Source organism: Anoplopoma fimbria, chromosome 17 (assembly GCF_027596085.1).
Source record: "Anoplopoma fimbria isolate UVic2021 breed Golden Eagle Sablefish chromosome 17, Afim_UVic_2022, whole genome shotgun sequence".
Classification (NCBI taxonomy): Eukaryota; Metazoa; Chordata; class Actinopteri; order Perciformes; family Anoplopomatidae; genus Anoplopoma; species Anoplopoma fimbria.
In genome coordinates, this window is record NC_072465.1 from 13,023,866 (window position 1) to 13,036,442 (window position 12,577).

General features: G+C 39.6%; 2 protein-coding genes across 2 annotated transcripts; one reads left to right on the forward strand and one right to left on the reverse strand.

Moving 5' to 3' along the window:
• Window positions 1-1,034: 1,034 nt before the first annotated feature.
• Window positions 1,035-4,294, reverse strand: LOC129106161 (uncharacterized). Its single transcript, XM_054617504.1, has 3 exons — window positions 3,728-4,294; window positions 3,541-3,624; window positions 1,035-3,089 (listed from the first exon to the last, which is right to left on the reverse strand). Exons 1-3 carry the CDS (start codon window positions 4,136-4,138, stop codon window positions 1,035-1,037), a joined length of 2,550 nt encoding a protein of 849 aa, XP_054473479.1. The 5' UTR covers window positions 4,139-4,294.
• Window positions 4,295-5,258: 964 nt separating this feature from the next.
• LOC129106172 (uncharacterized) lies at window positions 5,259-9,569 on the forward strand. Its single transcript, XM_054617519.1, has 8 exons — window positions 5,259-5,802; window positions 6,105-6,223; window positions 6,431-6,832; window positions 6,940-7,150; window positions 7,432-7,643; window positions 7,723-7,870; window positions 8,313-8,422; window positions 9,258-9,569. Exons 1-8 carry the CDS (start codon window positions 5,763-5,765, stop codon window positions 9,567-9,569), a joined length of 1,554 nt encoding a protein of 517 aa, XP_054473494.1. The 5' UTR covers window positions 5,259-5,762.
• The last annotated feature ends 3,008 nt before the right edge of the window (window positions 9,570-12,577 follow it).

Below are 12,577 nucleotides of genomic sequence, written 5' to 3' on the forward strand. Positions count from 1 at the left end.
TTACACCATCTATCATTCACAAACACTGCCAGGCCTCCTCCCTTCCTCTTACCGCTCTCCGTTGTCCTGTCTGCCCGTATGATGCGGAAGCCGTCCAGTGCAGCGTTCGTGTCCGGAGTCAGCTCGGTTAGCCATGTCTCCGTAAACACCATGACGCTACACTCCCGGTATTCCTTCTGTTGGCAAATCAGTGCTGATAACTCGTCCATCATCATTTCCCATGATCATTTCCCATGATGATGGAGGGAGGACGGGTTTGAAACGTCTCCTCCTGGCGCAACGTTCTGCCCCAGCACGGCATCCCCGTCTCTTCCTCCTCAGTTCACGGGGAACCTCGGGTCTCTCCTCCGGCAGTAGCAGCGGCGTGTCCCGGAGCGCTAACAGCTGACCCCTGGTGTAAACAATGTGCTGAATCTCCGGACACGGTGGAGAAAAGTGCGATAAACTGCAGGTAGACCACGACAAACTTGACGTGTCTTGCTGCCATAGTGCACTACAGTTAGTAAAGTTAAATAAGTAAAAGAAAAGTAACAAAAAATAACACAAATTTAAAGGAAAAAGCTCAGTGGTGAGCAGGAGCTGCTGTAAAAGGCAGCCACTCGCGCCGTGCCGGAAGTAAAAGTTAACAACAGTTCACTTATAATATTTGCCATAGCCTTAAATAGCTGCATATCCTATAGCTTACAACTTAGCTTTAGCAACCAAACTTACAACACTGCAAAAATTAACAATCTAACCAAGTCTTCCAATCTTGTATCTAGCCAAAAAGTATTTTTGATCTTGTTTTGAGAGCAATATACTATGCAAGCACAGAATGAGTAAGATTATTATTCTTGTTTTGAGAATATGTGTCTTTTTATTTCTTAGTTAGTAAGTAGATCCTAAAACTATATATTTTCCACAGAAAGTAAGCTGAATTATGTCAGATACTCTTTCATGACCACTTCTTAGCTTAGAAAACTTGTTTCAAGACCTCCCAGTAAGCATTCACACACACTCTGGTCACAGTTGTAACATGTTTATTCACATTCATTTCACTGTTTAAGTAGAGCAACATCACCAAGATAATATTTTGTCAGAACATACGTGGTGTTTTTGAAACTGACAGGGTAATATGATGTATGATCCACTAGTTTTTCAGCATCGATGAACTCTGTTGCTTGAGCAAGATTAGGCACTGCAACTTCATAGGCTAAAAGATCTCTATTCCAACCCACTGTCTCATAAAGCTGGTACTCAAAACAATACAATGAGCTGTTTACCACATAAATGTTTTTTATAAATCCGAAGACAGGCACTGTCTCATTTGTAGTGGTGATTATTAGAGACCTGTCACTTATGTACTTGTTCCCATTGAGAATAAGCCACTTTACTTTGACTGTGTGTTGTATGCCATAAATCCCCAAAAAATCTCTCATCTTTGCATTAACATACTCCATATTTGCTACTTCTGAGACAGGACCCAATTCTTTCTCATGTAAAAAAATCGGATGCTCCATACCCATTTCATTTTGACAGCATTCAAAAAGCTGATTATGTTTCACAAGTGACTTACAGACATTTTTGAAGTTCAATTTAGATGACCACTGTTTGAAAAAACAGTGCTTTGACTCAAATCTCATGCACATGTGTCTTATCATAGGGCCCAGGGAAAGAATTTGGGAAGGGAGATGCAGCAGGTAATGTTGCTTAGGAATGACATTATTCTCAGGAAAAAGTTGCTTAAACTGTTTCAAATGCAAAACAAACTGAACATACTCATTTTTCTCTATAGTATTCAGCAGAAAAGGCATGATCTTCAGCAATATCAGCATTTGCCCTGAGGACTGTTTAAGTTTGTTATCATTTGATGCCAAGGTACTGACACTTATAGGGCAGGGTTTGTCACGTACATCTACTGGTGACAAAGGAAAACTTTGCATGGCTGAATTGAACACATCCAACTCCATCTGTCCAGACAGAACAAGGTATTTTAACACACACTTAACTTCCATTGGTGCAACACCCTCAAGAATGATGTGCATTATGTCCTGTGGAGTTTGCCGAATGAGGTCAAAGGCTGGAAAATCAACCAGCTTGCTCCTTCTGTTTATACCATAGGTGGTTTTGAGGGCCGATTTCAAGAAGTCTGTGCTGGCCTTTTCTATTTCATGGCACTGTTGAATATGTTTTTCCATTGTCCTTTTTGTAAAGCGCTCTTCATTAAAATTAATTTGCATTTCCTCAAAGGTACATTCACAATGCCTACACTTACTGTATGCAAAACCAACTCCTTCCTTGAAACCAGCAAGCTCATGCTGCGCAAGTGTGTCACCACACACTGAAATTACAGCACCAAATAACTCGAATCCACCACTCTGTGTTTGGATTGTGACACCATTATACAGCAACTTTAAGTCTTCATCAATTCTTTGTAATACAAAATCAACACCACATTTGTCAATATCATCAGCTTTTGCTATAGCAAGGAGTCTGATTGCAGCCAGCTTTGACCTAAACTTGGGGTTTATGTTTCCTAAAGTATAATAAACCATCAGTAATTTATTTACTGAAGCATGTGACCCGAGAGGATTGCAGATCTCTATTTCATCAGTGTATAAAATGATCTGTAAAGCAGAAGGTTTCACTGAAAACAGTGGGTGGGATTTGAAAAGGCTCCCATCAACAATATCATACAAAAATCCATCTTTGTGACAACTCTGTGGCGTGGTGCGGATCATATCAAAAATCCTAGAATTGGACAACAGCTGTTCAAGACTCTTAACCAGGGATATATAGTAAAAGCTTCTGTTTTTAATTCCAAGAACTCTTGATTGTCCTTTTTTAACTCGACAAACCCTCTGAGACATAACTACCTCCTCTGGTTTAACTGGGTTAAAAAGCCTCTGGATGGTGCTGTCTTGCATGTATGTGGTGGCCATGAAGGAGAAAGGATCTTGAAAATTGTCTAATGTTGCCAGTACTTCCTCTTGTAGCTGCTCCACACTGTCTGAATGTCTTTCAAAGATCCTCTTCATTGTGTCCCTCAAGGTGCTCAGAAGAGTAGTTTGATACTGCTGGACTTCAGAAACAATGTTGTTGACGCTCCTCTGAAACACAGTCAAGAATGAAGTGTAAGATACATGATGTTTGTCCAATACAACTAGCATAACCATTCTTAAGACTCATTTGAAGATTGATCATACCAAAATGGTCACTGTCCTTGAACAATGTGGAGCATTTGCATATTCAAAATTACATCAAAATATGTCCCCCCTGTTGCACCAGCATTACAACAATTAAAGCTAACATTAAGTTTTGAAAAATATTGAAATTGAGGATAAATATGGGGCTGTTGTTACTCTGACAGTGGGAATATGAAATTACACTTTTTCCAGAGTCACCAAACACTCTATAGTGTATAATCTAAGAATATAGAGCATTTTAATACTTGCTTTATAAAATCAATTTTCCTACAGCACTTTTAATATTATTAAAGGATAAACATGTAACCATGATGTTAACATTATAATAATATTAACACTGGGTTATGTGCAATACCTGAGACAGGTGACATCTCTCCCTCACATTGATGGCAAATGCAGCTGCACGTCTGATATTTGCACTTGATGCACCAGCTCCTTCCTGTAAATATGTTGTGTTAATAATATACTATGTACATATAAGACTGGTTCACATCAAATGTTGAATAACATTGTCATACAAAATTGACAATATTAGACCTTACCTGATTATCAGGGTGTGGAATCTGATGACATGTAGGCTCTGGGTTCAACATGTCATTTGCGATGACAGGTGTGTTGCCTTCACTGTTGGTCCTTTGCATTCCCCGTGTTTCAGTGGCACAGTCAGAAAAAACTGGGATGTCAAAATGTTCACTTCCAACCCGAGATAGGTCAGGTGTAGCTGATGTCATCCATCCAGTAGGTGGGTGTCCGGTGGCAAAATATAGAGTATGTGTGCGTCTAATATGGTAGTAAAAGGAGTTGAAGACTCTGTATTCAGCAGTACAGCCATCAATCCCGCATATAACACGGAAATCGGGACTGCGACTATGTGCTGTGTTAATATGGCTCAAGAGGGACTTCAATGTTAAGGCAACGAAAACAAAGCAAATCACACACCTCCAACAGGCCATGTTTCGTTGAAAAAGAAATCCGCTGGACAGATGAATGCTGACAGAAGATGTTTAAGCCATCGAAAAATCTCCACTAATCTGAAAAATTAGTATACACTAGAAAAACACAAATAGCAAAAGGGAGTAGTCCAGGTATTTGATCTTTGAAGTAGAACAGCACTGCATAACCGCTTCAATCTGAATCATTTGAACTTTTCGAAATTTTTCGGGCACATACTGACTAGAGCGGTCAATACCAAATCTGGGCGGGAGGGGGGGTGGATCATAGCAAGATTATTTAATTTGCATCGTGATGTGATTATACAGGGATCAATAACCGGCCTATAAATTAAAATATAATTTATAGTTCTAGGATTTGCCAATTATGTATGTTTGTATGTCATTATTATCAGTTTTTTTACACGTTTAACACACTGCACACTGCACCAACCCCCCCCCCCCAGTACCCTCATGTGGTCACGTCTGCCCTGTGACGGTTGGGAGAACTACAGGCTATCTGGACTGGATTCTGCTGCGGTAAGGAGAAAACAACTATATATTAAAAATTATAAAGTTATACATTTTACAATTACGTTATAGTTTTACTCTTCACATTTACTCCACTCATCGCGAAAACTGCGGCCGTATCAATGAATAAGTCGGTCTCCTCAATCTGAAATCCAGCTAGCTAATTTAGCTAATGTTAGATGACTTTGCAGGTTGGGTGCTACACATGGTTAACGTTAGAAGTGTTTTATTATGCTTTTCACCTGCGACTAATCTAACTAACTAAACGTTGTTGATACATTTTTCGCGATATTTTTTTTATCATGTGCTCTATGAATGTGGAACGTGGAAGCAACAGTAACTTGCGGGGAATGGCGCTAATACACATGAAGCGACCAGGTCACCGCAGCCATAGTCTGTGACCGCAGCCATGTGTTGAGGGAGGCCTGCATGATGCCACACAGGCGATTTTGGGGGGGGGGATCTCGCAAAGATCATAGGCTGGCTTAACGTTACAGAACATAACAGCTGTTTAATGTTTTGTTCCGATTAATTCGGTGCTACCCAAGCCAGCCGTAGTGAGTGATGCACTTCTGGTCATTTTCACAAAAATAAAACACCCGTTGTCTTTTATTATGAAGAAAACCATGAGGGTAGAATTTGCGCTTTTATTTTGTAAACAGGAAGTGAACCTCCCCTCGCTAACGTCATAGCTCACTTGAATCCGTCGTAACTCTGTTTTAAATGACGCTATAGCTCCGGTAACGTCGTGTTTTAAAGCTTTTTCGTGTGAGAAAGTAGCAGTTTAGGTCCCCGTTGTTCCGCCAGTTTATCCAAATAACGCTTGTTTGCACTTTTGCTCCGCCGTGCTGGGAGAAGTGCAGACCAGCCCCACCTGTGGTGGTAAATGGTTGAATAATGACATTTAAGTTACTGTTTGCCTTATTGTTTGTCATTTCCACATATAGAATTTAGCCTTTGCTCAGTCACCCTTGCAGCTTATCCAGGTGTCAGATTCTGTCACTTTTTTGACGGCTGAAAGGCTGAAAAACTGATCTAGAGTGATCCAACTTTACCTATCCATGACTTGTGATGTTTTTTTGTGCCTTCCAGGAGCAACTAAAAGAGCCTTAACATCATGGAGGAATTGGATGATGTTACTGTTTCAGTTCTAAATGGTATGTTTAGGTGTTGCTGCATGCTACATAATATTGATGTGTATTACCATTTAACTGAATTATTGATTATGGATGATGATACCGATCTCAGAAACAAAATGTATTTCAGCTATTTTGCTATCTCAAAACTCCTAGTGACTATTTTTTATTTAGATTTATTCTTAGATAATAGATGGAATAACACAGACACTGCAATTGGACTTTATTTACCTTGTCAAGTTGATTAGTGCTAAATTTATAGGTAAAATGGTATATGGTTTTTAATTCTTAAAGGTTTGTTAATGATTTGACTTTGTTTACAGCTGCCAGCATAGATGAGGCCTTACTCCACACCCTCAGTCGGGATGATTTAAGAGACCTTTTTCCTGGGCCAGAGAACTTTCTCAGGAGGAAACAACTGTGGGCTCTTATTAGCCATGAGGTAAGTTTTTGCCTTTTTGGTTCGTCTCTGTCCATGCCGGGTGTTCCTGTGGTGCCTCTGTGAGTTAATAAACTCTTTTTTGTTTTACGGCATTGGGTTTTTTGTCTGTCTGCATCAGGGTCCAGTTCCCTAAACCGTAACATGTTGTTTCTAATTGTGTCTGTCATTTACCTTGTAATAATTGTGTTTTGATTTTTTTTTTCTGAGGATGAGAATGCCACTTTACCAGACAAAGCTGGCCCAGGTGAAACAGGAACTGTGTCATCACTTCAAGGATCACCTCCAGTATCCCCCCACACATCCACTCCTGTGTTGAAGAAAACCTTACAGCTTCCTAGTCCACCAGAATATGTTATATACACAGACACTGAGTTGGAACTGGCTCGTAAGCACCATTTTGAGATAGGTAGAGAGGGGGAATCTGTAATGTCTAAAGAGTTGAGATGCAGGCTGGTGAGGAACACTGTTACCAGCATGATCTCAATCTTAAGAGCAAGTCAACAAGGAGAGGAGCTCCGGTACCCCTCTAAGCATGAGGTCACCGCAATGGCTAAGAGACTAGTGGAGTATTATCCCATGCTACAGGATAAAGATGAACCCATCAAACATGTAAGTGATGGCAATTTTAGCCATATTATTTTCTTGAAAAGTTATTTTTTAAAAAGTTGTGTGATATTCAAAATGTTTTTTTCAATAAGTGACTTTTTTCACCACAGATGAGCATGTACAGTTATCTTCAGAAGAGAATTCTGAATGTGAAGTCCCCACAGAAGAGGAAGGGGCCCAGACCAGAGAGAAGCAGTTCAACCAAAAGACGTCACATTGACTTCTCTCCAAGTGACCAGGGAGAAGATTATGATGCAGACTCAAGTGGTGGATCAACAATTCTTTTGCCACCTAGGGGCAGTTCTGAAGACGACAGTTCAGGTGAGTGAAAATGTGTAATTTTGGCAATAATGATGGACACGAAGGCTAGGTAATACTATTATAGTTTTGTATATAATGATATATTACAGGTATTTAAACTTTACATTGAAGTTATGATTAGGCTTTGATGTATTGTGATGTGACAGTAGTTTTCACTTATTTGATTCCATTGTGTAAAAATTAAAGTATAACAATCAAAATGTTATGTTTGCTGGCTTAAACCTGTCGTATCATTCAGATGACATGTCCAATACCTGTTGCTGATTTGTATTTCCTTTTAGCGGACAAAGATAGTCCGGCAGCACAGGCCAGGCATTACAAGACTCTGCAGGAGATGTACAAAAAACCAAAACCCAACCAAGATGCTGTCTGCCAGATCCTTGACCTTGAGTTTCAATCAAGAAGAGCCTTCATTGACAGTGGCATTCTGAAAGAAGAGGACAGACCAGCAAAGATTTTCGAGGCATATCCATGTTTCAAAGAGCTTCATCATGTAAGATATGCACTTGTTGTTTTTGGCTTCTCCACAAAGCTAGCATTGTTGCAGTTTTTAACACTTATTTGCATTGCAGGTGATGGATGAGCTGCGGCGGATTCTGGCTAAGGACAACAGCAAGTTCATCAATGAAGTAAAGAAGAGATGGGCCGACTTCTGCTCCATGGTGCAGTTTTATGGTGTTTGGAGGAAAGTGTTGAAGCCACCCATGAGCCTGGGTGCAGGTAAGTCATTTTGCTGTCTTTAATACATGTAGCTGTTTCAACAGACACAATTAATAGAACTGTAGTCAATGCATAACACTGATTAAATGATAAAAGAATGACAGTGTTGTTCATTGCAAAGCATTTTTACCTCACCATAACCATGGGGCAGTGGTGGCCTAAAGGTTAGGATCAATCTGGGTGGGGATAGTGAAAAAACAGCACTTGTCCCTCCCTCATTACCACCTGAGCAACTGCTCAGTGGCTGGCAGTTAAGACTGTGGTTGTACTGGGCAGCTTCCAGGTGTGAGTGTGTAACTGTGTGAATGTGATCAGGGCGTTCCTGCAAAAGAGAGCCTCACTCTCAGTAAACCTACCCTGAATAAATAAAGGTTAAATAAAAAAAACCTCATCAGATGCTGGCTAACTTTGAACTAAAACTTGTTTATTTATTCTGTTCTAGTGGAATCCAACATTGCCTTGTTCAGGGCACTACCCACACTCTTCCCCTCACCGTCTGCGCCACCTAAGAAGATGGGACAGGCCAGTGAGGCATTGCTTCATGTCCTTCAGGTGAGTTTGTTCATATTTTGTTAAGAATTAATTGTCATTAATCATTAATTTCCCAAGTGTTTAGTGGCACACACTCTTTAAACAGTGACTGAGGCACAAGTTATTTTCATGATTTCTTAACCTGGCATGTCTTGACCCATGGTCCTATCTTTAGAGCTCCGTTTTCATATACCACATGTCAGTATGGTTGTGTTCATAGATATATACAGCTCTGGAAAAAAATAAGAGACCACTCTCACAAATGTTTCTTAAATCAGCATCTCTACATCTATGGCAGCCAGTCCATTCCAGTGTTTGTTCAATTCCAACACAAGCCTCCTCATTCTACTTATACTGATCAGGTGATCACCTGAACCAAATCTTATTTTATGAGGATTACAAAAAGATTACAAAAAACACTGCTGTGATTAAAGATTGAGATTATCCCACCAATAATGATTTCTAAACTCTTCCTTAGTTAAAATATAAGTGTTGTGTTGTTTAAAAATGAATATGAACATGGTTTTTTTTACATTATTCGAGGTCTGAATACACTGCATCTTTGTTTGTTATTTTGACCAGTTTTCATTTTCTGCAAATAAATGCAATAAATGGCAATATTTTAATTTCAAATATGAGAGAAATGTCAGCACTTTATAGAATGAAACAAAAATGTTAATTTTACTCAAACGCATACCTATAAATAGTAAAACCAGCAAAACCTATCTCTTAATTTTTTCCAGAGCTGTAGATGTACATAATGGTGTTTAAAAAAATCTCAGTTCACTTGCCCAAGCAGTTTTTCACTTTTTTAGTATACCATAAAGAAACTTCTGTTTTTTGTTTTCTTCTTCAGCCAACAGAAGAGCCAGCCATCTACCTCCAGAAGAGAACCCTCTTCAGCCCTGTTTTGGTCTTTGATGGGTCCCGCTGTCTTCTGGCAATTGGAAACACTCCTGTCACTACATTTGCCAAAGAAGAACTTGGTGAAGGGTTGCTGTATCTGATGGGTTATTACTATACCCTGCATCTCACCTATCCTAAGTGTGTGGCGACCATTCTCTCTGTCATTCAGACAGAGGTCTTACAGGACAGTATCCACGACCGAGACACCACAGGCTCGTACAAAAGAGTCATGGCAGAGTGGAATGCTTTCATTAAGAAATAGAGCTATTCAGGCTGTTCAGCCATGTTCTGTCTTATGAGATTGAGATATTTCATTGTTATCAAAGATAATGAGGTCATAGCCTCTTACCTCTGGGTTTCAGAGGTTAATTTTGCAAATATTATGTTATGATTGTAAATATTGTAAGGAATCTGCAAACACTTCAAATAAATGCTGTTAACAATATTCTCTGTGTATGATTTTAAATGTATTGATTTAAGATAAAAGCTAATCATAACTCTTGAATTAAGAAGAATCAGCTTGTTAAGTTGCTCTGGATTTATGTTTTTTTCACTCAATTTGAGAAAGAAACAAAAGGTGAAATAAGAATTGAAAAGCTAGTTTTGAGATTATTTGACTTGCATACAGTACTTGGAATGAGTGTTTCACCACTTATTTTAAGATATTTCTCACTTGCCTAATATGTATTTATTTTTTCTTATTTTAAGAAATCTTACCAAGTGTGATTATCTTACTGCACTGGCAGATTATTTCACTTAATTTTAGCTTATATCTGCTCAAACCAAGTATTTATTTCTTATATTAAGCCTATTAATTTTTGCAGTGAAGCTAACGAAAGTGAAAGTATCCTAGTCACAGTGAGCATAACAGAACCTAGGACTTCGCCTGCCATTTAAATAGTTTTCAATAAACTGTATGCATCCTTGTCAGCAATATGTACATAAAGGTAGAATTATAACAGACTGTCCGGCATATAATTATAAACATTGCGGGATCGTGCGGTGCCGTAATCGCTGGTAAATTACGTATTTCTACCGCTATTTATAAACACCATAATGACAGAATCATAAAGAGAACAATAATAATGGTACATCCGGTAAATAAACATCATGACTTACATTTCTCTGGATGCACACAGGAATGCAAACTGTCTCTCTGTGTAGCACATCTAACCTTAACAGATGAAAATAAGTCTGAATCATGCTGCTCTCACTCACTACGATAAAGAACAGTAGAAACTAAGCGGCCGAGTCTGTGACAGCGCCCCTAGTGGCTGGGCCCTAAAATAGCCAGTCCTATTGTGTCCTTCAAAACAAGTATTGTAGTATTTTTGTTAAAAAGCTTAACTTATTTCTCATAATCTATCCAGCTCAGCCCACTGCTGTAGCTCTGCCTGAGCTACATATAACTACATTTCAAAAATACATAGAACACGTATTTAAGGCAAAGCAGCGCTGGATGTGTCACATGTGTCAGTGTGGCAGACTTCCCCCTGTGCCCTTTGTTGACTGCATTTTAAATCTACTGCACTGACTGGAATAATTCACTCTCACTGCTCTTTTAAACACCCCATTCCATCCCTGCAGATACCTAAAGCATTTTAATTTGTACTAGGCAGAACATTTTGACTAAATTATTGTTTTGGAGACATTTTTGCAGCATACATACAAACAAGCAAGCAGGAATCCCTTTCTCTTTATCCGAGCAGCAATGCTGAGATTTGATTGTTATTTTCCCTCCATCCTCATTCTTCCTCTCAAAATGCTGCACTTATGGACAAGCCTGCAATGATCATGTGCACTTATTAACAATATTGTGATGGAGTGTTCATTAACAAGGAGCTGAAGAGACTATTCACAGCTCCCCATCCAACATCGACCCCCAATCTTGTGATCCCTCTTTAAAACATTGGTGTTTTGCACAATACATGCAAGCACACAGCCGCTCTAGGCCTTTGGGATTAAAGTCTCATACAAGAAGCACTTCCAAACGCTGTGTGATAATCAATTTGATGTTGCATAAAGGTCATTTCTACTCTTTTAAAGAAACTGAGAACTCTGATTAATATTTCATACATTCATTGATTCTCAGTGACCTTTGATAGGAGAGGGGGTCAATTATCTTACACAGAAAATTATGAATGAAAGCGTTCCTTCTGCTGCATAATGTTTTAAATGCCACATTCATCATAGTTACCAAGGCTGGCAAGAAGAATACACAGTGAAGGAGTATGTGGTTTTTCAGTTGATTTGTTTACTCTCGGTTCATACTTGGGTAATTAGAGGGGCAGAGAGAGTCAAGACAGAGTTCAGATAGGCTTCATAGAATATGGGCCGGCCTCTGAGTCAACTAGAGGCAGAACACACAATGAAGACACATTGAAAACAACTGAAGTGATGCAGCGCAACAGCATCTCTGATGTAACTGGTGGTATTGGCGGCTGTGGCGTAGTGGAGAGCAAGGTAGTTCTCCAATCAGAGGGTCGGTGGTTCGATACCTGGCTTCGGCAGTCGATGTGTCCTTGGGCAAGACACTTAACCCCAAGTTGCTCCCGAAGGCTTGCCATCGGTGTGGACTGGATGTTGCATGAATGTTAGTTAGAGTCTGATGGTGGCACCTTGCCTGTCATCAGTGTGTGAATGGGTGAATGATATGTAATATACTGCTGATTGTAAGTCGCTTTGGATAAAAGCGTCTGCTAAATGACTGTAATGTAATGTAATGTATTGTAGAAAACACTCTCCTTATTAAATAAAAGCTTGTTTCTTTCACTTGTGATTCTGATTGTGAATAGCTGCTACTTGGGAGTGTGATGTAACTGCTGTATGTGTATGTGAGGTGTACTGCAGAGGAAGCAGTGTTAAGAGTGTAGTGGTTTGTATGAGCATGTCTCAGATAGAGCATAAACAGTAATACCAAGGCCACTCATTCAGCCCTTCCTGAACAGGCTCTATGGAATCTCTACCTGTCTGTCTGTGTCTTCTTTGCATTATTCAAGGTTCACTCATCCAATCTACTTCACACTTGACAGGTGTTTAGCAAGCGAACCTATGGAGTCTTTTGTCCAATTTGGTGCAATTTGGATACACGGCTCTTCGGATATTAATAAAATTTGAATAAACAAGCACACGGTGCTCTGTAAAGCACTGGGGGCGGAGCTTCAGAACTCATTGTGGTGGGGTTTTTTTTTGGTTTTTTTAGGGTGGATTAACAGTCAGTTGCATATATTACCAGTGTACCCGGGACGGAGCACCACAGTGGAGGTTGTG

Bases quoted from the DNA above. Each gene is read 5' to 3' on its own strand.
- LOC129106161 (XM_054617504.1), bottom strand. From the start codon at position 4,138: ATGGCCTGTTGGAGGTGTGTGATTTGCTTTGTTTTCGTTGCCTTAACA. The intron at 3,625-3,727 runs GTAAGGTCTAAT...ACATATTTACAG, and splicing joins TTCCACACCCTGATAATCAG to GAAGGAGCTGGTGCATCAAG. The intron at 3,090-3,540 runs GTATTGCACATA...ACTGTGTTTCAG, and splicing joins AGAGATGTCACCTGTCTCAG to AGGAGCGTCAACAACATTGT.
- LOC129106172 (XM_054617519.1), top strand. From the start codon at position 5,763: ATGGAGGAATTGGATGATGTTACTGTTTCAGTTCTAAATG. The intron at 7,644-7,722 runs GTAAGATATGCA...TTTGCATTGCAG, and splicing joins GTTTCAAAGAGCTTCATCAT to GTGATGGATGAGCTGCGGCG. The intron at 7,871-8,312 runs GTAAGTCATTTT...ATTCTGTTCTAG, and splicing joins ACCCATGAGCCTGGGTGCAG to TGGAATCCAACATTGCCTTG.